This window comes from Cephus cinctus, unplaced genomic scaffold, assembly GCF_000341935.2.
Source record: "Cephus cinctus unplaced genomic scaffold, Ccin1 Ccin1_scaffold0997, whole genome shotgun sequence".
In the NCBI taxonomy this organism is placed as follows: Eukaryota; Metazoa; Arthropoda; class Insecta; order Hymenoptera; family Cephidae; genus Cephus; species Cephus cinctus.
In genome coordinates this window covers 344735-366636 of record NW_014333542.1, presented here as the reverse complement: position 1 = coordinate 366636, position 21902 = coordinate 344735, and the positions used below count along the sequence as shown (strand labels likewise).

General features: G+C 40.8%; 3 protein-coding genes and 1 long non-coding RNA gene across 12 annotated transcripts; 2 read left to right on the top strand and 2 right to left on the bottom strand.

Annotated features, from left to right (window-relative positions):
• Positions 1-4: 4 nt before the first annotated feature.
• LOC107271532 (probable aminoacyl tRNA synthase complex-interacting multifunctional protein 2) lies at positions 5-2222 on the bottom strand. Of its 4 annotated transcripts, none has more exons than XM_015747659.2 (4): positions 1743-2222; positions 832-978; positions 544-754; positions 5-439 (listed from the first exon to the last, which is right to left on the bottom strand). In XM_015747659.2, exons 1-4 carry the CDS (start codon positions 1926-1928, stop codon positions 69-71), a joined length of 915 nt encoding a protein of 304 aa, XP_015603145.1. In that variant the 5' UTR covers positions 1929-2222; the 3' UTR covers positions 5-68. The 4 variants fall into 4 exon arrangements, with proteins under 4 accessions (XP_015603145.1, XP_015603146.1, XP_015603148.1 ...); XM_015747660.2 differs by having other exon boundaries at positions 1761-2221; XM_015747662.2 differs by lacking the exon at positions 1743-2222 and adding an exon at positions 1622-1727.
• Positions 1530-18932, top strand: LOC107271528 (nucleosome-remodeling factor subunit NURF301). Of its 6 annotated transcripts, none has more exons than XM_015747647.2 (25): positions 1530-1664; positions 3761-4812; positions 5058-5340; positions 5429-5637; positions 5762-6142; positions 6228-8290; positions 8364-8551; positions 8633-8963; positions 9058-9367; positions 9442-9577; positions 9892-10172; positions 10273-10416; positions 10490-10594; positions 10681-10889; positions 10959-11210; positions 11291-11513; positions 11590-12120; positions 12205-12429; positions 12519-12864; positions 13943-14147; positions 14240-14502; positions 14599-14766; positions 14852-15047; positions 15243-15327; positions 15411-18932. In XM_015747647.2, exons 2-25 carry the CDS (start codon positions 3774-3776, stop codon positions 15611-15613), a joined length of 8376 nt encoding a protein of 2791 aa, XP_015603133.1. In that variant the 5' UTR covers positions 1530-1664; positions 3761-3773; the 3' UTR covers positions 15614-18932. The 6 variants fall into 6 exon arrangements, with proteins under 6 accessions (XP_015603133.1, XP_015603136.2, XP_024944598.1 ...); XM_015747650.2 differs by lacking the exon at positions 1530-1664 and adding an exon at positions 2313-2583 and having other exon boundaries at positions 6264-8290; XM_025088830.1 differs by lacking the exon at positions 1530-1664 and adding an exon at positions 2313-2583 and having other exon boundaries at positions 14243-14502.
• Positions 18859-21606, bottom strand: LOC112494927. Its single transcript, XR_003060952.1, has 2 exons — positions 21437-21606; positions 18859-19696 (listed from the first exon to the last, which is right to left on the bottom strand). It is a non-coding gene; the product is annotated as an uncharacterized LOC112494927 (long non-coding RNA).
• LOC107271535 (4-aminobutyrate aminotransferase, mitochondrial) lies at positions 19216-21431 on the top strand. The gene is made up of 9 exons (XM_015747668.2): positions 19216-19445; positions 19540-19707; positions 19767-19853; positions 19920-20115; positions 20178-20350; positions 20429-20563; positions 20629-20786; positions 20859-21127; positions 21218-21431. Exons 1-9 carry the CDS (start codon positions 19245-19247, stop codon positions 21343-21345), a joined length of 1515 nt encoding a protein of 504 aa, XP_015603154.1. The 5' UTR covers positions 19216-19244; the 3' UTR covers positions 21346-21431.
• Positions 21607-21902: the final 296 nt, after the last annotated feature.

Below are 21902 nucleotides of genomic sequence, written 5' to 3'. Positions count from 1 at the left end.
TGTGTCAATTGGATTTTTTTTTATTTTATTTTCATTCGTACAAAATCAATGTTTAGATAATGAACATTTCAAGTACTAAGGAAGACCTTGTCGCATCTTGCGAACCATTCAGTCAAATTCAATGGCAATTTGCCGAAATTAATTTGCTTAATGGTGGACCATACAGCGACATCGGCGATACTCGTATCCGTAAAGCCAAGGAACCATTTATCTTTTCCTAATTTCTTACTAAACTCGAACAAAATAGCTTGCTTCTCTTTCGATGAGTTCTCGTAAGGAAGACGATGACAGAGATCGAGTATCGCATCGATTTCACCGGGACAGTCGATATTCTCGTAATTGTAAATTGTAATTAATCTACTGAGATACCTGAGCAAATTGACCTCTCCCAGTAAAGGATGTCCTCTGACTGGAGAAAGCACAAGCTCCAACTCTGGTACTGTTTAAAAATAATTAGCAAACATCAGGATATAGTCACGGCTATTAGAAGTTGTTCTTTTATGATTTCTATGATGTAACTAATTAATTTTGTTGCTCTCTTACCATTCTTCCATATGAGTGCTGTGTTGATGATGATGTTGCTAATGCTCCGCTTCCTAGAGATTGGTAATTCCGGAACTGCGTCTACTACGGTTGAATGAACGTGAGTTGTTATTCTCAAGTCTGCTTGGGTCCAAATTTTTTGGAGAGCAACAAGAGAGTAAGGAGGTCTTGTTGAATTTGCGTTAACTGCAATGTATACTCTAATGGTCTCCTGAAAAATGAAATAGAGCAGTTTAGCGTAATGAATCAGACTTTATGATTGAAAGGGAATAATTTATATGTTGTTACCTCACTGCCAGAGACCACAGTAGGCTTTGTTTGACTAGATTCCTTTAGAACATTACAGAGACTCGATACTTGTTCTTTAAGCTGTGCAAGTTGTGCTAGGATCTTTTCCTGTCTGGCCTCCAGAATTGCAACTTCTGGCAGAGGATCCTGAAACATACATTATTGTCAGTCGTGTGCTCTCAATAAATATTAAATCTTAATCAAGAATTATATTAATGACAGCTCTTTTAGTATGCATGACAGGGAACCAAGAGGCTATTCGTAAAATGTTAAAAAATTGATTTGATCATCTCAAATTCAACATAGAGTTGAAATACATTGATAGGACAACAATTTAAATATAAGATAAAATCAAGGCTTAATATCTGTTGTACAAGAATATTCTATATTAAAAATTGACTGTGAAAAAAAATCCTATGAGTGAAAAACTTGTTTTTTGGACTTGTCAGCGAGCATGAACAATATACAATGTCTTAACACATCTGATATAAAGGGTTTACTTCTGGGTTAATTTTACATATGTTTGGTTATACAACAGTACTTTACTGCTTTGTGTGCAGTTCTAATTTTGTAAGCTTGGTATTCTTCTATTATACTTGTCACTACCTGCCTCCTCCATCTGGAATAAAATAATAACGTGCCTGCAAGGCGTTTTGTGCGACTTTGATCATGCAATTTGAAAAATTGGAGGGGTGGCTAACATCGATCAAGCTCGCAGTACCATATTCCTGGTCGATCGCGATTAGTGCTTGTGGAAATTTCGGGAGGAGCCGTGCACGTTAATTCTTACGGGAAACACATTCTCGCCGCTAGCCATGGCTGTCTACTGGGAGGTGAGTTGTACGCAAGGAATCCGCTGAATTCGAAGCACCTTAGGCTACGTAAATGCGAATAATGGAAATGACGAAAACCTTCAAAAACTTGATAACCTGCTCTGTGATTCCCGACACTATCTTGCTCTCGTGGCTGGCATGGTCGTCAGGCTCACGATGTTCCCCATGAATATTTTTCATTCTGTACATCGTTTTTGACTGGTTCGTTTCACTCGGCAGCGAAATAATTGGTTTTAACGTGTACATCGTCGTACCACCGCTCATTTTTCTTACTTGCAACGTTATATGAGCTCTATTATATTCGCGTATCGCAATACCCTCCCTGTCCGCAACGCGGTCGTTTCGTTTCGTATTTTTCGCTTTTGCTAGGCGGCCATGTTATACTTGCGCTGCTTCTCCTATGATGCGCCATTTGGTACAGAGGGCGGCAGATAAATAGATCCTTGCCAATTTCTTCCGATTATGCATATTCTCTCGTGATGAAATATTCACGAAAAACTTCATGAGTATGCCTACTCGACATTTTGTTTGATCTAGGCTTTTCGAACGATGGGAATTACTTGGAATTATTAAATTGAGTTACCTTCGTACAGCCACTGAAATTTAAACTAGTGTTGTACAACCGCTTCCGTTAGCTTTTCCCGGGGAAAGGTGGCGCCTAAGACGCTGCGGGCTGTCAAGTGACAAATTGAACAAAATAAATTATACATAAAAAAAGGCTTTTCCATCAAGTTATAATGTTTATAGAATTTTCGAGTAACTTTGTTGCGTTGAATTTCGTCAAAAACTGGAGGGTAAAACTATTGTTAAAAAGAGCATCGAAATGTACTTTGCACGAGCTAATATGGCGGAGTGAGGTGCTGTCAAGTTGAGAACATAAATTACATGAAATAACGTTGCATGTAACGAAGGTAATGCTGTGAGTGCTCAAATGTCTTTATTAAAATAAAAATAGGGTTTATTGTTTAACCGTGAGGTGCGTGATTATCTTTTGATTTTGTAAGACTCCCTAAAAGTGCATCATATCCGCCATTTTATTTCCGTCGTATTCTGGCAGGCGGTCTTCCTCTTTCTGTGTTCATTTTTTGTGCGCGCAGATGGCGCACGAGTCGCACAATTGCAACGAAAATTCGCTTTTCTCGACAATAAATACTTACAATTACGTTAGAGAGACGATTCCTTTGAAAAAATGTAATCGACTATCCATACGAGGATTAAATATTAATGAATTCGCTCGAGAACGATATGAACGGCGAGGTAGTAAGTGGTGTCCTCTGCCGAAGCTTCTCTAGAACTGAGGTTAGATTTGCGTCCGTTTCGCGGGTAACGGTTAACGTCTTCTGTTAATCCTATTAAAAATATTCGTATTCTTGAAATAAATGAAAATTCGTGAAAATCAGTGTCAGGTCATTAACGCGCGTGTCGATATAAACCGCCGCAAAAGGTATTTCATGCAACTGCGGTTAGAATTGCGTTTTTTTCAAACGCCTATGCCGCCACCTACTGTTGATGTGTCAGGAATGTCGGTAGTTACGGTGAACGTGATTGGATCCTGTATACGTTTCACGTGAACGTGGAAAAGCCTGGCTATTACGTTTCGACTGGTAAAACCGAAAAGAGAATTGTGCAAATAAGTGCGACAGGTCGTGTTTTGCGACACGGTCGAAAACGCCCTAATTTCGAAGCGTTCACGCGTGCATCCCGGGCAGATGCTCTCGAGGGCCGACATGGCGGCGTACCGTTGAGCCAATTGGAACATCGCTCTCAGAACGTACCCACTATCGTAAAGTCCCCTCGCATTCGCGTCACTGAGTTATTCTGTAGTTCGTTTTGTCGTTATTGGTAGTAAATCGTCTTTTTATTGTTGGCCCAGAGCAATTGTCGAACGTTTGCATAGGGGGATAAGCCTCGCGGCGCGCTTACTGAATTAATACCATGGGAAAATTGTGTTTGGTCACGTGACCGTAGCCGAAAAATGGCGCAAAGATCAGAGTACAAACATGGGTTCCATTTCGTTGCTGCGGTGTCATTTGTATTTGTTTACAAGCGCGCGTTTTCACAAACCACGTGTTAAGTAAGTGCCACTCGTTTGACAGTGCGCGAGGAACAATGACGGGGCGAGGATCCAAGCGGCGTGGGAGGCCTCCCAAGTCGGTCGTCATGGAGAGGCCCAAAAAATTCCAGTACCATCTGATGAAGAAACCAAAATACTTGCAAAACAAGGGTTCCGAGACACCGAATTCGCAGCCCAGCACTCCGACCGCCTCCAGGGCCTCTTCTCCAGTGGAGAGCGAGGAGAGCCGACGTAGCACACGCAGTCGTAAATCTCGCGGTGGAAGAGATAAGCATTCACGAAAGGGTGGACATTCAGCCTCTGGTGCTTACCAACGCCGTGGATATAATCCCAATGTAGATTATCATGATTCCGAATACCATTATGGTTCTGATTTTGGAGATGAATCCAGTGAAAAGAGCGAGGTCGAGGAGGATCCACTGCACAGTGATGTTGAATCCTCTGAGAGCATCGAGGAGCCAGATCCATCCAGCGACAGTGATTTCTCACTCTCTAGCTACAGTACGACCAGTGGAACACCGCGCAAGACTTTACTCAGTCAGCAGCGGCCTCCTAGTCCAGAGCCCTTATGGCTACAGAATCGCGAGTTGCCTCCACTTGTCCTACCAAAGTCTTCTGACGATTTACTCGTTCCTAAGGAACTAGTTATGCCTTCCCTCTCTGTATACGAGGTACTTAGGCACTTTCGAACGCTCGTACGGCTATCCTCATTCAGATTCGAAGACTTTTGTGCTGCTCTTGTCTGTGAGGATCAGACTAATCTACTTGCCGAGATACACATAATGCTTATCAAGGCCCTTTTACGTGAGGAAGACTCCCAACAAACGCATTTTGGCCCATTGGATCAAAAGGACTCTGTCAATGTTAGCCTTTATTTCGTTGATCCAATGACTTGGCCAGAGGTTCTACGCTCCTATGTCGAAAGTGACAAGGGCTTTGATCAAAATATACTGAATATATTATCAACCTGTGAATACCCATTCACGGCCATTGAAGACCGAATAAAGGTACTACAGTTCCTCACGGATCAGTTTCTCATCACCAATCCAGTGCGAGAAGACTTGCTACACGAAGGTATGATTGTTAATCATATTTCATTAACACATCGACTTCATTCACACATGATCAATTATTCATTTATGTTCGATCAGCAAGACAGTACTAACAGATGACATGCTGATCTGTTATTCATAGGTTTTCTTTTGTGACCTTCTTATCCCTAATGCTTGTTATGTCTAAAATTACAATTTAATTTACTATTAATAATGATCACTCAACATCTAAGAAAAATAACAACGGGATCACGGGAATAATTTCAGGAAATATGCACTACGACGATCACTGCAGAGTTTGTCATCGCCTTGGCGATTTGTTGTGCTGTGAGACCTGTCCAGCAGTATTCCATCTGGAATGCGTCGAGCCACCGTTGGTCGACGTACCCACCGAAGATTGGCAATGCAGCATCTGCAAGGCCCACAAGATAACTGGTGTCGTCGACTGCATACCGGATGTCGAGAAAAATGGTCTGCTCTGTCGTCAAGAACACTTGGGATTTGATCGTCACGGACGTAAATACTGGTTCCTCGCGAGAAGAGTCTTCGTGTGAGTTTTCTATTATGAATTGCAATGCGAAATTAAACAACGGATTCTCAAATCCTAATTTTATTAAATGAATCTTGATACTTTGCAGCGAGAGCGAAGATGGAGACGTATGGTATTACAGCACGCCTTTGCAATTCGAAGAATTGATGAGCAGCTTGGATCGTAACGAGATGGAAGTTGCGTTATATCGTGAATTATCCGATTACAAGGACGAGATCGTCCGACAAATGCAGCTTACCGAATCGATAACAAATCAATACAAGGGAAACAAGAAATCTTATCTGGAAGTGGAAAATGGTAAAGTAATTTGATGTTCATCATTTAAGAATTTTTTACACTACAATCTCAATTGCCGGTATTGAATTGGACGTAGACCTTTTTTGTCACTATTTATGAACACCGGTATGTCTACGTGTTGCAGCCCTCATACAGAAGACACAGAAGGAACGCCAAGAGAAGCGCGAAAGAGAGGAGGAAGAGAGGAAGGAGAAAGAACGTCAAGAAGCTGAAGACATGGTAAGAAGAATTCACGAAGGTACGGATTCTCTGGAGGAACGTTTGGCAGCGGTCTCTGGTCAAAATGAGGAGCCATCGGTAACCGAAAAGACGGCGGACCGTCAAAATACAGCCGAGTCGACAGGAGAGAATATGGAGGTAGACAATGTTGACTCTGAGTTGACAGCCTCGAACGCTGACCTGTCCACGAAGAACACAAAAACGAGTACCTCCGTGTCATCATCCGAGGAAGTCGAAGAGGACCTCCTGGAAGGCGAGGAAGGGACCACAAAAATTGGAAAGGATGGTGAGTGTTATTTATAGTCCCCAGAGCGAATTAACCATTAACACTATTCCCCCCGTTGCAATCGTGATTCTTTGCTTTCTATTAGGCAAGAAACACACAATCGTAACCAGGTCCAAAACAGGTTCTCTACAGCCACGTACCTTCAACATGGATGACCTCAAAAGACGCTCCACGGCCATTCTCTCCAAGGAGGAACTGGAGAAGCTGGACAAGACGCTTAAGGAAGAAGGCGATGGCACCAGACTCACTCGCCAAAAGGCCCACCAGATAGCATCCGGGACTCATCTCTTTAAGCTGGGCATGGACAACAACTACAAGTCCTATGTGAATCAGTACAGTACCAACGCCATAGCATTGAACAAAGCTCAGAGGAACGAGGAGCGCGACAAGAAGAGGCACTTGTCTCACAAATTCTCACTGACTCAGGCCTCGGAGTTCAAATGGGTCGGCAGCCTGACGGGAACTCGTGCTCTTCTTGTTAGCACGTTGCGCCAAACTATCCTTCAGCTTGAAAGCAGCATCCAGGCACCCTATATGCACACCAATTGGCCATTGCTAAGGAAACCCTGGACCACTGCTGTGGGAGCTTGTGTAAATCCTAGGGACTTTGCGCGTGCTCTCATCGTACTTCAGGCCTGCATAAAATCTGTGGTCTTTGCTAGTGTTTGGCACGATCAACTTGGTCACGTTAAGCTTCAACGAGTAACCGCACTCGAACGAGAAGAGAAGAAGAGACTAGATAAGAAGGAGAAGAAGGAAAAGGAAGACGAGGAAGAAAGAAATCGTCTGACCTACAACTTCGTCAAGTACACACTGGGTCTTAAGCATCAAGTGTGGAAGCAGAAAGGCGAGGAGTACAGAGTACACGGTCAGTGGGGTTGGCTCTGGGTATCGGCTAGTAGAAGATACAAAGTAGCTGACATGAATAAAATGGGCCTGAGAGCAGGACCGCAGAAAATTATGGTTCAGATCAGAGATCAAGGAGGCCTTAAGATCCTGGCTCTGGATCCTCCTACGTACGATTTCCTGATTCAGGAATATTGTGGGACTAAGGATGTGGAGAAGAAGGAAGATAAAAAGGATTTAAAGAAGGAAATCATAGACACCAGTGCGAGGATCAAGGAAGAAATTGAAGAAGAGCAGCCATGTAAATTTAGTGAAAATGTCAAGATTAAGAAAGAGTGCAATACCGATAACATTAAAATGGAACAGAATGTCGAAGTGAAGAAAGATACAGATGATACATTAACTACACCGAAAACAGAACCTAATAAGGAATCCAAGATGAAGCTGTCGATATTAGCCGGAATGAAAATAGAGAAGGTATTCCCTCCCATAGAACGCTTCGAAGAAATTGACATCACTAAAGCTCTGACCACACCGGGACGACTGCATTATCCGAAGATTGCAAGAAAGACTAGAATAGATGATTTTCTCGCTCGAAGAACTCACCTTAAGGTTCTCGAGCAGAGAAAACTCATTCAGTCAGAGAGAACGAAAGAAGTCGTCAGTCAATCTGGAAATCAAAAGATTCCTGAGGGCGAAACTGACGTTGACATAGAGACTAACGAAGAGAGCGATACCGACGGTGCCGACGTGTCCCTCCAAAATATTCTTTCTGGAAAGCAAATAAATAAAAGCATCTCTCCGTCCGCAAAGGAAATGCTGATTGCCATTGGCAAGCGTATCCAACAAGTGAGGAATCAATATGCAAATATAATAAGTCTTGGAAAGAACGGTAGCTGTTATTCTCGTTATTGCAACATGACTACACCAGGAAAAACCACCTTGGGGAATCAAAGTTTGACATCTACCTGTTACTCGCCTATTTGCCTACAGAAAGTCAGATTGAAGCGAGAAATGATCTCGTTGATTCGTAAAGCTAACATACTAAATAATAATCAAACATCAGGCAATGTATGTTCGACTGCGATCAGTTCAATTTCTCAAAATTCACAAGCTGGCTCGAAGGCTGATTCTGGTGACGAAGCAAAGGATGCTATTCGAAGGGATTTGGAATCAGCTGTGGCACTGGCTACTCATTGTACCGAAGAAGTTCAAGCTACCAATGTGAATCTTGATAAAACTATGGATTCTGATGATGGACCTACGAAACCTGCCAAGAGGATTAAACTGGAATCTCCATCGGTTAGTAAATGTTAAACAATATGATTCCTGGTAACGTACCCAGAATATTCTACTACGGCTTGATACTTTTCAGGATCTGGACAGTGAAGTGAATCCTGTGGAAGTGGAAACTGTCGTCACTACAACCAGTAACGTTGTAACGACAACTAGCGTAACAACGACTCAACAAATTACTAAAACTGTTGATGGTGTTGTTCAAAGTACCAAGGAGAGTATTACGTCACAGAATTCCGTTGCAGTATCCTCAGAAGTGAAAACAAGGTAAGTAACAAATTAACATCGATCTAATCTTTCGCATTTCGTGACTTTTCTTTCTTCCTACAATTCTTATTATCTTCCTAGTAATCTCAGTAATGCGGGCGTCAAGACAATGATCGTTAACCGACGTGGACGAACCGTACAGAGAAGTACAATGGCTCGGGAATTAAATGCCGACGGTACAGAAAGAATTTACTCAGCGAAATCAAGTGAAGGCAAAGTTTACTTGAAGAAGGTTGCCATTTCCTTAGCAGATCGAAGGAAAAAACGAACTCCAGTGAAATATCCTCTCTGCTCTACATTCTGTACTAAAACTAAGCATCGCAGTATATTACTCTTACCACAGCACGAGCTACGAAAACTAGCACGTGTTGGTGGTCGCAGCCCAGTGCAAGGATTCCATCACATGGCCAAGGTTTCACTTTTTTTTTTTACATACTAAAATTTAGTGCCCAAGTAAGACCAAGAAGTTTTTCATTTTACTAAACAATTACTATTTATTCCATTAGGCTAACATGTCAGTATGGCCATACCCGTGTCCCAGACCATTATTTAAAACTTGCTGGTTATATCGTACTGTGGGTCTGAAGTCTCTGGCCGCAGCAGCCATACAATTGAGAATTTTATGGGCTTGTCTACGCTGGGACGATATGGCTGCCAAACCATTGTCCTCTGATGGTAAACATCAAATAACAACAGACACGGAGATCATGTCTTTAGAAATTCTGAAGCATAGACACGTTGGCCAGTTCATGGATAGGACGCAATATATGCGAAGAAAAGTAGTCATCCCTCTGGAATTACCAAAGCAAGTCCGAGGTAAGTGAAAAAAGAACCAAGAACGTAATGAATTTTTCGACTTTGTATAACAACTATAATGTTATTCGTAACAGAGGTGACGTCGATACGAAGTGGTCTTAGAAAAAGAAAACGTCCTGAATCACCCCAGAGCACGGAGCCCCAGGTGACCGAGGAATGGGTCGACGAAGACAAACTTGAGCTCTGGGAGATAAAACAATATGGTGATAGGTAAGCAGTGCATTATCAGACAATGATGAAACTGTATCTGGATCTCTGATGTAACATTTGCTTCACATGTTTCTGTCTGCTTTTTATACAATGAATATGTGACAGTTGAGTAATGAACGTTCGAAGAGATCCATTTTAAGATTCTAGGTATTTTATGGCAAATAGTTTGGGGCGCGTACTGTGGCGATCTCATGGTCTGGATTCTGACGATGTTGGGATCCTGGTACCATGTGGCTCTACTTTCACACAACCGTCCCATCCTTGCTTAACACCACTGTAACACTAACCCTCCGCTTGGTGTGTGTCCCCTTTAGGTTAGAGAAGGCTAATGCCCAGATTATTACTAGGAGTCGGTCTGGCGTGCCACAGAATGTCGTGGTGGGTAGTAACAGAGGAACAGGGTCAGGTACGGGTTTGGGTGATCAGCTGGTAAGTGGCAAAGCCACCCCCGAGGAAATTAAGGAGAAGATGGAACAGCAGCTTCGCATACAGCGAGCTGCTCATCAGCAAAAGCGTGCTCTTGAGACGCTCAAGAGTCCTGCTAATCCAACAACAGTCGGCACGCTCGTTAAAGTCACTGCGAATTCCGGTCCAGGTATTATCCTCGTTGTATTACTATTCATTATTTTACTAATTATATGATCGAGCATTGATCATTTACAACGCGTTCTTCAATTCGATTTTTTTTATCACAGACGGTACTGTGAAGGTCGTCTCGAAAGTTGCTATACCTGCCAGTCCCAATGCTGGTCAAGGAAAGTCACAGCTTACCTCGCTACTCACTACGCCCACGCAGAATAAGACTTTCTTGGGTACCCGTCGTATTTATATGACGAAATGTAAGTACTGAGTTTTTGCAGGTTCACGAGTATCTTAGAATTAATGAAATATTTATATATTGTTATTATTTAGCTTCGGACGGAACGACTCGTGTGGTTTCCGGGCCGACTAGCATTCTACCAAAGACGGCTCAGTCGCAAAATCAACAGTCACTTATCAAGGTTCCTGGGCAGGCAGGTAAATCACTCGAGGATATTTTGCTTTGCTTGTTGAGATCAACGTGAGAAAAAATGCTCGTAAACATTTAATTTTTGTCTCATCAGCTACCGGAAACACGCCCGTTCAACATGTGCAGCAAAGAGTGCAGATATTGCGAGGGCCAGATGGAAAGTTGCAGGTGCGCGGTCTTATGCCTGGTCAGCAACTGGTACAAATGCCTGATGGAAAGCTTCACGTGTTGAACACGGGTCAGGCTATAGCAACAACCCCCACCCAGCAGACATCAACAGCCACGGGAACAACGACAACGCAGGTGAGCTTTCAGAGAAATAGGGTTATTCTTTCTAATACTGGTAGTAACTTTGTGACTTGTCTAACGCAGAGTGCTGCTAAGACAGCTGGTACTTCCAATGCAAGCAAGGCAGTAACAGCGGCCACTGGGACTCCCATTAAGAGTACACCTACGAAGACTACTACAAATCAAGCTCAAACACCTCAACAGGCTCAGCAGCAAGTTGTACAAACTACACAAAGAGGAAAGGGTACAATGGTCAACGTTAATGCCACGGGTGTTCAACCTCAAAAGAATACAATTGTCGTTGCGAACACTGGACAGATCGTGTCGGGAGCTCAGGTACGTTACGTTTTTTAACCGGAAGTAAGCGTTGCGATCGACGAGAACTGACGGTATTTTAATGATTATATTTTACACAGGTGATGACAACCGGTGGTCAGATAATAAATGCCAATCAGATAGTAGTGAACAATGTCAACTTGGCTCAACAGTTGGCTTCCGGTAAGGCCCAACTGGCTACCATAGGAGGCCAGCAGGTTGTGATACGGAGTACACCAACGGGCAATCAAATTGTACAATTGAATTCAGCTAACAGTGGAATAATCGTGAAGAATGCTGCGACGCCTACCAAAACGCAAACAGGTTTGCAGACAAGTTTTTGATAATAAAATTTAATTGAATTCATTGAATTTCAATATGGATGCATCTGTTGTTGCAGCTACGGCACAAACGTCTCAAGGATCGCCTACTGTATCCCAGGCTGCAGAAACACCCAATAGTAATGCCGTTTCCAATACAACTACCGTCACGACACCGAGCACTCCAGCTGTGACGAATACGACACCCGCGGCGCCAGCTCCTGGAAGCGTCGAAGCGTCACTGTTGGCAGGTCAACCTCCGGGCACTGTTATCAAGTGTGTCACGGCACAGGTTATTCAAACGACGCAAGGGCCTAGGATCGTTCTTCAAGGCCTCCAGGGTGCTGACTTTACTCCCCAGCAACTAGCCATGGTTCAGCAACAAGTAAAACAGCAATTACTGAAAGCCCAAGCGACTACCGGAAAGCAGGGTGTCTTGGGACCTACCAAAATATATCTAGCTGTTCAACCAGCGCCCGGAACGTATTCTCCGCAAGCACAAACCAATCAAACTTCTAGTACTCCAGGTACACCAAGTGCTCCTACTTCGAAGCAACAGACGCAACAGCCTATGGTGTCGCCACCATCTGCGACAGTGCCTCCGCTAACTTGTGAGAATCCTTCTACTTCTAATATAAAAATTCGTTGTGGACTTCTTATATATGTGAATTTACTATGTGACCTTTCTGTTTCAGCATCTCAAATGGATTCAGGTACCATTCCATCTCAATCTCAAGCAGCGACAGCAAGCACACCGGAGAAGCCGAAGGTCGTCGTGCAACAGGTTGGACGACCCGGTAGCACTGCGGATGCTGCGGACACTCCGAGAACTAGCATGGCCAATGGTCAACAACCATCTCAAGATGCTAATCAATCGTCGTCCAATAAGTTTATTCTGACTCCGGACTACATACAACAAAGTACGTATTACAGAAAAGAAATTAGGAGAGAAAAAAGTAAAGAAAATATTTCTAACTGCTATTGAACTTTTGTATCGTTCGTGTTGCAGCGATAAAGAATGCTCTTAAGCAAGAGAATCTGAATCCTGAGATAGAGGAGAAGCTTCTGCAGCTACAACGGTATCAAGAGAAACAAATGAAGGGTGGAACCACAGCGGGAACAGGTGCAACAGGAGGTTTGGAGAGTTCAATCGCCAGCCACCAGGGTCATCATAACACCCCGACGATGACGGTGACACCACGTGCGCCTTCGCGCAAGAGGCCTGCACCCTCGCACATTCCATCGGTAACGACGCCCACCACGACCCTTTCGACGGTGAACGACAAGGACACCGACTGGATCGAAAGCCCCAGGAAAAAGCCAGTTCCTAAGCAAGAGTACCGAGATCTGTCCAAGTAAGAAAGACGAAATGCACTATGCACTTTCTACTAGACACTCACATCTCATTGTTCTCCATAGTAACATCTAACCCCTTATTTCCCCTTTTTTCCTCCTTATTCACTTACTATCCCATTATTGTTTAAGGGAATGTCGTAGGATGATCTATTGACGTCAATCGTGAACTAACAAATTTTCATTACGAATTTCGACTAGTAGTATAATTAAGCAATTGATTTAGACGACATTAACGTGAATGAATGAGAGTGAGCGAGATAGCGTGGAATGCTTGTGTGTGAATACAGGGTATCCCATCTAAGGAATCGTATAGGGTTGTGTTTTTGTCTGTACAAAGTAACACTTGTGATTTCTCACTATTCGGGAGATCTCGATTCGACTTAGAATTAGGAAATTTTCAGTGAATCCAAATTTTGTTAAGCGCGTGAAGTTTTAGTGAGTCCGTGGTTACAACCGTGTTTGACTAGTTAGATGGGACACCCGTTATACGAGAAAACGAGATCAAGAGTGAGTGAATACGTTAAAATAAAATAATCGACGCGATAATTGTACAATATTTCTTTTTCTTTCGTCTTGATCTTGTTAATCTACGAACTTAAGTCATTTTTTCTATCCTCTTACACATATGTTTTTTTAAATCTTTTAAATCATTTTACCAAGAAGGATTATCTGTTTACACTACTTAATTTTTACCGTCAGTTGACAATATCATTAAACATGCATATACATTTCAAAATTTAACAGATCTTTGTCTTTTTAATCTTTAACATGAAGTTTTATTTGCTTTCGTGCTGCCGTCGTGAATTAAACATCCCCGAATAACAACCTATCCATAACACGGAAAACAAGAAATCTATTGACAGTACTAACCATCTTGTTATCTATTTTATTTTACTCATCACCACAGTCATCTCATCCTTTTATTATTATCCATCCGTTTTTAATTATCCAGATGTTCAATCAGACCGATTGATCATCGCTCCGCGTGCTAAGCACTATGAATGCAGTGTCCAGTGCGTCCAGGTCAGTGCTCAGCCGGTATTTGGGCTTAAAATATTGTTACGCTGTTTGTCGCAGGGTGCATAAACTGTCAGAAGCACTGGATACCGAATCCTCTCCGAAAAATCGAGCTGGAAAGATAAAGGACACGCAGGAGCAACGTAGAAAGCAGCAGGTCCATTCGCGAATGCAAGTTTTGCTATTTAGGCATAAGGAACTCCTTAAGAAGGACATACTTAAGAAGAGAGCGTTACTGGAAAAGGAACTGCAAATTGATATACAGGTTGGTGCAGAATGAAAATACTTAATGGACCAAAGTCGTAGGGATCCACGTTGATCTCGGTGAAACAGGCTAATCCTTTCGTTTCGTCGCAGAAGGACCTATCGGCCGAGTTAGCCACCAGGACGAAGGCTGAGAGACACAAGCAGGACGAGGTTAAAGTGGGGAGTGCAAAACGTAAAGCCAACGCTCAAGCTGCGCAACACGTCAGTCCACCGACCAGAGGCGGTAGACCAAAGAAACATAGATCCCAGAGTAACAGTACAACGCCACCTGGTGCGTCATCTGCTGTTGCTGCTAACCGTATCAAGAAGGAGAAGCTCTACTGTCTCTGCAGAACGCCTTACGACGAGACCAAGTACGTTTAACATACCTGGAATATCGTTTGATCTCGTGCAATTTGTCTTGGCGCTATCTCAGACATTTTTCTTTACACTCGTATACTTGATCGTAGGTTTTACGTTGGGTGTGATCTCTGCAACAACTGGTTCCATGGTGATTGCGTTGGCATTACTGAAGAGATGAGCAAATCCTTGTCGGAATTTGTTTGCACCGAGTGCCGACACGCGCGAGACACCCAGGAACTTTACTGTCTTTGCAAACAACCCTACGATGAATCTCAGTGAGTATTGTTCTCGTGGAATTGTATGCTTTGGACATACTCTGTGTTTTTAGGTTACGTTCATTTGATTTCTCTTTCTTTTAAGGTTTTACATATGCTGCGACAAGTGCCAGGATTGGTTCCATGGACGTTGCGTTGGTATTTTGCAATCTGAAGCTGACAATATCGACGAGTACGTTTGTCCCAATTGCCAGAGGAATTCTTCAGTTAATTTCGCAAACATGAAGAACCTTAACGCCAAGGATCTAGATCTTCTGAAGAAACTGATAAAGCAGATACAGGTCAGAAGGAAATTTTAAACGTATCTTTGGTCGGTTCCAAGTAAAATACGGTTAAACCTCGAAAGTTATACCTCTCAATCAAAAGTGGGGATTGAAGGAGAAATTAAAATTTGAGAGGCAGCAAAGTCCCGACTGATTTAAAAAATCCGAGGTTTCACTGTATGGAAAATTAACAATCATCCTTATGCTTCGCAGGGTCACAAGAGTGCTTGGCCTTTCATGGAACCTGTGGATCCAAACGAGGCTCCTGATTATTACAAAGTTATAAAGGAACCCATGGGTAAGTTTCAATTCTATGCACTGCTTCTCTTGGTATCGGTGAAGTCGCAAAAATAATCCTTTAAACTTTTATGATTGTTACAGATCTACAAACCATAGAACTAAGAATAAACGATAAATCGTACAAGAAACTGAGTGAATTCATTGGCGACATGACTAAGATATTCGACAACTGTCGCTACTACAATCCCAAGGAGTCGCCTTTCTTCAAGTGCGCCGAATCTCTCGAGACTTACTTCGTCCACAAGATCAAGAGTCTCAGGGAAAAGTTCTCCGAAGGAAAATGAGCGATCACGTTTATACTGGGTGTCGTCAATTGTAAAGAACGTCGAGTCGCGAATAAATGCGTGACAGAACGAGTCGCCGTTATCGAGCAGTAGTGCAGTGTATCCAGAAATGATCTGTGCCAGTACACGAGGAAGAGACCGAGACTCGAAATAGACATAAGTACGTAAGGCTAGCCCATACAGATACGTTGACTTATTAGAGTTGTGTGAACGTTTCACTCTAAACTTCATAAAAACACGACCTTCTTACGAGCTCGAAAACTCATTCCGAATCAATCGGACCTCCTGAAGCATCAGGATCCATCCTTCAATGGATAATAATCCCAGTTACGAGATATCCTACGAGTCTTTTATTTCGTCCTTACGTGTATCTCTTATTTTTCTTTCTGTGCTTCGATAACACGCTGTATCGCCAATGACATTTATCTTGATTCAAAGAACAAAAAGCTCCTATTTGACAGTCTGACCATTCTCGCGTGAAAGTTTCAACGTTTACGTCACTCGAGTATTCATCTGCTTTGTTATGTGATTACGTTTTTCAAACAGTTTTTCGCATCTTCGCCAATTGTACATAATCAAATATGGGAAAGATGGCGAAACGACCCACGTGTTTCTCCGTACATAATTTCTCTATGTCAATGTAGAAGATATACATTGAATTTCACGAGTGACGAATATCTCTTATAGAATTTGTCCTTTATTTTTCTTTTTTTTTTCTTTTTTTGTAAAAAGTTGTTACAGCGATTGATTACAAGTCGTGCGATATCTCGGATACGTTACTCGCTTTGAAATCAATGAAACGGTTAGAAATAAAAATGGAAACGATTCACACGGCGCTACTATTGTACATCTACTTGGTGGACATGTATGTATAGATATGCATGTTATATACAATAGATACAGGTATAATACTGAGTCAGTGCCCACTGGGCACTTAAAGTGTCGATCACGGAGTTTAAAAGGTTAATTAATAATGATACTGAAATATTTTTTTGTGAGACCGACGAGAGTCAGGCGATACTTAGGCGGGAGATTTAAACGCGATCGTAAAGACACTACAGTATGAAAGGAAGAAACGGCGTTGTGTGTGCGTGTATGAGAGTAGAGAAAGTGGGAAAAAAAGATGCGCTACAGTGAGAAGTTCTTGTCTTGCAGGAAAATCACTAAGTAAAAACGAAAAGAAAAAAGGCAAAATTCTGTCGCCTCCCATCAACCCCTATTCTTCAGTACTTCGTTGTGTATCGCGTATCATCTTCAACCCTTTTCCCTCGTGAAAACAACAAAAAAGAATTGGGTCACGTGTAAAATAGCTGTAAGACCATTAGGACGCGCATAATAAATTGTACAAATTTGTTTATTATGCTCACAAGTAATTATTATTACTTACGTTGTTTTAATCACATAAATTTTCTATGAAATTGTTTATAAACGAGACATATGATGTTAGGTCGTAAGGCGTGGGCAGATGGTTTCTGCTTTGTAAATAATACAGCTAGATTGTGTGAGAGAGACGGTTAAAAAAGAAAGAGGAGAACCGAATACCAAGAGCTTCGTTTAATTGAAAATATTAATTAACTTCACAACAACGACGATGACGAGGATACACCGAGGATCATAAAGGAAAACCAAGATAAACTTCTTTTTTGTTTTTATTAGCCAACGGAAATGTCAATCCGTCTTATTGACGATTTATTGCAGCATACTAAAATACGATGAAGAAAAAAGAAACGCGTTGCATTCTGAGTTTTCATGTATTCTCAAAGAATATTGCGATACGTACCTTAATAGCTGTAGAATAAATACCATTCACGGACTTGACATACAGTAAAGTGTTAGAGAATCGAAAAATAGGAATCCACGTTATTTCTTTATTCAAGCGGCTTCGGAGTCAAGTGATTTAAGAATGAAAAAAAGAATCAAGACAAGATACAAAAATTCGTTACTAACCATTAGAATTTCTATTGAAACGTGTAACCCACCGGAATTAAAGTTTGTACGGAAAATTCAACAGCGGCGACCCGGAAATCAATACGTTTCGTGTATGTCGAGCTCCTTTACTAAACATACGAGAAATCTCATGATTAATAGAATGTCCAAGTACATATATATATATATATATATATATATATATTATATGTATAGCTTTTTTTATTGGTCAACTTTTTCCCTTTTCCTCAAAGACGAGCAATCCAAATTCTTTACTTCAATGAAGATGACGATTATAAGGATAACAATGATGACGTACTCTAATTTTAGGCAAATCTTTTTTCTGCTATCTCCATAGAGATAAAAGAATATTTGTAACAACTTGCACGAGGGACAGAGAGAGAAAGAGAGACAGTTTGTAAAATTAAAGCCAGGATGGACACGCTTGTACAGTATTTTTAATTCGGCATTGCAAAAACCTGGCGCTCCATCTGTCTTTTCTTTTTTTACTTCCGACTTTCGGTTACTGTAGTTCTATACCGTATCTTGATGAAGTTACATGTTTACCTTCACCAAGGTTTATACATGGTGGCAACAGTATTGGGACTGAACTTCTGATTGGGTTCGTACGCGAACAGCAGATTAAAAAAAGTCCTTTGCAAATTCATCCGTTTTGCGCCATAGTAGTTCCTGGAGACATACATGTACGCATATTCGTGATACGTTATACTCGCTTTTTTTTCTTTGTTTTATTAGCTTAAGAAAGCGCCGCGATAATAGATATGACAGCGACGGAAAGTGAGTGAAAGAAACGAATAAATATAATTGTACGTGTGTCGTGTAAGGGAGTCGAGCCATTTTTCTTGAAGTGAAAGAAAAAAAATAGAAACGGAGACAAGAGGAATTCGTTCTTAACGATTTCAAGAGCACATTTGTGCTTTAATTTTTAAGCCTCGCCGCGCAGTCCTTTCCAGCGAAGACAAGAATAAGAAGGGCTCCTTAATGATATCGCATGGCTTTTATGAGTGGCTAGGGAATAACTTTGCATCTTGGAAAGAAAAGAAAAAGAAAGAAAAATTATTCCTTGCTGATGAGCTGCTCGTAAAATGCGTACAAATACGGGGAAGAGAATTCAGGCAGCCATTCTTCTTTATTATGTTGTTGTACCCACGGATGTCGTGGTCGGAATTCAAATCTGTAAAACTATTCTTAAAATCATCAATAATCTGCTGCCCTCTTCCCCATCCACCCTACACTGTTTATTAATCATGTAATAAGGTGTTTATTTTCATTCGAGAAAACAAAAAAAAGCAACAAAGTGTGATTACCTAACTATATTCATCCGAACCTAATATTACATAGTTTATAATAAATATATTTGTACTAATTTTAATCATAAACTTTGTTGTTTTTATTGCACTACAATATAAATTAGTAAGAAGTATGTGTCTGATGTGTTAATTTGCCCCTTTTTATTTTATTTGCGATTAAGTGAGTGCAAAAAGCCTTAGTCGGGATCATCACCCCTGTAGAGTGTGTGAGGAAGAAAGTGTAATTTTGAATTCCATTGTTTTCAGAGAAAAAAAATGAATGTAGTGAAAACAAGAGAAACTGTAGACATGTGTCACTAGTAAAGCCCCTTGCATATTTGTATGTACTATTTCTTGTATAATTTATATTTTCTTTTGGAGGCATTTTATGAGGGATGTTGTTAACGATGTTTTGGAAGAATGTAAGGCTTGTTCGCGCGAGGCCACTTATATTGTACTATGCAAAAAATTCATTCTCGGAAGTATGCAGTGCGAGCAAAAGTCCATTGCCTGGAGAGCCAGCCAAACCTTTTACGCTAACAGAAATTCCAGGACCGAGATCTAAAGCTCTTCTTGAAGAATTGAGCAAGATGCAGGTTTAATTTTACTTAATTATACGCAATCTTTAGAGATTTGTTTTGCCTACAACTGTTGCTTTCTCCATTTTGGAATTGTACTGCTCAATTTTAGCAAGCTGGAAGTGTACAGTACTTTGCTGACTATCAGAGGTCTATTGGAAACTATTTGGCTGATGTGGATGGAAATGTATTTCTGGATTTGCACATGCAGATTGCTTCAATTCCACTTGGATATAATCATCGGTCCATCCTTGCTGCACTGTCTTGCCCTGGAAATCAAGTTAACATAAAATTGTTATTGATGACTCTTCTCCTTTATAATAAATCAAATATTTTTAGAGAGTTATGGCAAACAGGCCTGCACTGGGACTATTTCCTGGGTTGGAGTGGCCTTGCAAACTGAGAGATATTCTGCTAAAACCAGATGTTAGTAAACCTACTGTGTGCAAACTGCAAGTAGAAATTTGTTTAAAATTTAATTTGGTTACATAGGTAGCTCCTATGGGATTGCAAAATATTACTACAATGATGTGCGGTGCTTGTGCGAATGAACATGCTATGGAAGCTGTTTTCATAAAATGGGCAGATGTCAGGCGTAATAGAGGTCCTTTTACAGAAGAAGAGAAGAAATCAGCTCCTTTTAACAAGCCACCGGGTTGTCCAAAGTTGTCCATATTGTCTTTTAAAGGTATGGACTTTGGGAAATTTTCAGAGGTTCCTAAGTCATACTTTTCAATCATTTGATGTTAGGAAGCTATCATGGAAGAACACTTGGAGCATTGGCTGTAACGCATGGAAATTATATTCACAAAATTGATATACCAACGCTAGATTGGCCCATTGCTCCATTTCCAAGATATCAGTATCCTTTAGAGCAACACGAGGGTGAAAATAAACAAGAAGATGAAAAGTGCATTGCTCGGGTAATTCAAATATTACTATAAGTATTTTTTAAATTTCATTTTGGATTTTGTAATAAGTCACTTGTATATACTTTTGAGGTTGAAGAACTTATTGAAAACAGCAATAGCACTTCCCCTGTAGCAGGTATTATAGTCGAACCAATACAGTGTGAAGGAGGTGATAAACATGCTTCACCAGAATTTTTTCAACAATTGCAATGCATTACAAAGAAAGTAAATAATCCCATTTTAGAAGTGTCACCCTATGTCTTTTAAGATAATGAAAATATCTTGTATAGAATAATATAGCACTGGTCATGGATGAAGTGCAAACAGGAGGAGGCACAACTGGAAGAATGTGGTGTCACGAGTACTTCAACTTGCCTTGCTCACCTGATATTGTTACGTTCAGTAAAAAAATGCAATTTGGTGGATATTATCACACATGTGAATACACGTAAGAGGTTTACAGTACTCTCCTTAAAAAAAATCCATGCTCTATTAACTAACAATAGTATTTATATTTAAGACCTAGAAAACCATACAGAATATTTAATACTTGGATGGGAGATCCTGAAAAACTAATTATTCTGGAAGCTATATTACAAACAATACAAGCAGAAAACCTGTTGCATAATGTTTGCACGGTTGGGAATTATTGCCTAACTGAACTTAATAAACTTCAGTGCGAGTTTCCAGAACTCATGAATTCTGTACGTGGACGTGGATTTATAATAGCATTCGACATGTGCAGTAAGGAAACAAGGGACGAAGTCCTGTACAGAATCCGCTGCAAAGGTAGAATTACCTGAACAGGTTGTATACTTCAACCAAATATAAAATATAAATGGAGCTACTATAATCACACCTATTCCTCAACCTATGTAGGTATACAATTAGGTGAAAGTGGAAAAACAACAATAAGACTAAGACCCTGCTTAATATTTGGTGAATATCATGTGGATATTCTTCTGGAAAATTTAAGAACAGTACTCTGTGAACTCAGTGGAACATAACAAAGCTTAAGAAGCCAAGAACACAAACGCAATTCAACCTTATCCCATGTACCATTTTATAGGAGAACATTATTTTATATACTTAATCTACCTTCGTATATTCTTCTTTCATTAATTTAATACAACTTTATCCAATCTAATCTACTGCAGCAACAAAAACAGACGTTGCCAAGGATGGCACTAAACTCTGATACCTGATTTCAACCCATTAGAACTCACGAGGAAAGTAAACTTGGTTATATACAATTTACTACTGTCAGCTGTAAGAAATTATCAGTCTACTAAGAGGGAGTTTGCTATCAATATCTAAACCTCCAATTTGGTTGAGTTTAAAATAAGTAGAATTTTAGACTTCGTTATAAGACTGAAATCCATTATAAATAATTCTCATCACTTAAAAATCTAATCTGTCAAAATGTATTTTGATCTGTCAGTTCGAAAAGATACTTCATGATGTCCCGCCAGTCGTACTACTTGAGTCACCTGGTATATTGAATCTGGAGTTTCTAATGTAAAAAATGTTGCACATTCCACAAGTAATTTCAATGTCCAGAATT

Bases quoted from the DNA above. Each gene is read 5' to 3' on its own strand.
- LOC107271532 (XM_015747659.2), bottom strand. From the start codon at position 1,928: ATGAGCGGTGGTACGACGATGTACACGTTAAAACCAATTATTTCGCTG. The intron at 979-1,742 runs GTTTTCGTCATT...TGTATGTTTCAG, and splicing joins AGGTTATCAAGTTTTTGAAG to GATCCTCTGCCAGAAGTTGC. The intron at 440-543 runs GTAAGAGAGCAA...ATTTTTAAACAG, and splicing joins AGCACTCATATGGAAGAATG to TACCAGAGTTGGAGCTTGTG.
- LOC107271528 (XM_025088829.1), top strand. The intron at 4,813-5,057 runs GTATGATTGTTA...GAATAATTTCAG, and splicing joins AGAAGACTTGCTACACGAAG to GAAATATGCACTACGACGAT. The intron at 9,368-9,441 runs GTAAGTGAAAAA...TATTCGTAACAG, and splicing joins ATTACCAAAGCAAGTCCGAG to AGGTGACGTCGATACGAAGT.
- LOC107271535 (XM_015747668.2), top strand. From the start codon at position 19,245: ATGTTGTTAACGATGTTTTGGAAGAATGTAAGGCTTGTTCGCGCGAGG. The intron at 20,564-20,628 runs GTAAATAATCCC...TATCTTGTATAG, and splicing joins TGCAATGCATTACAAAGAAA to AATAATATAGCACTGGTCAT. The intron at 20,787-20,858 runs GTAAGAGGTTTA...TTTATATTTAAG, and splicing joins TATCACACATGTGAATACAC to ACCTAGAAAACCATACAGAA.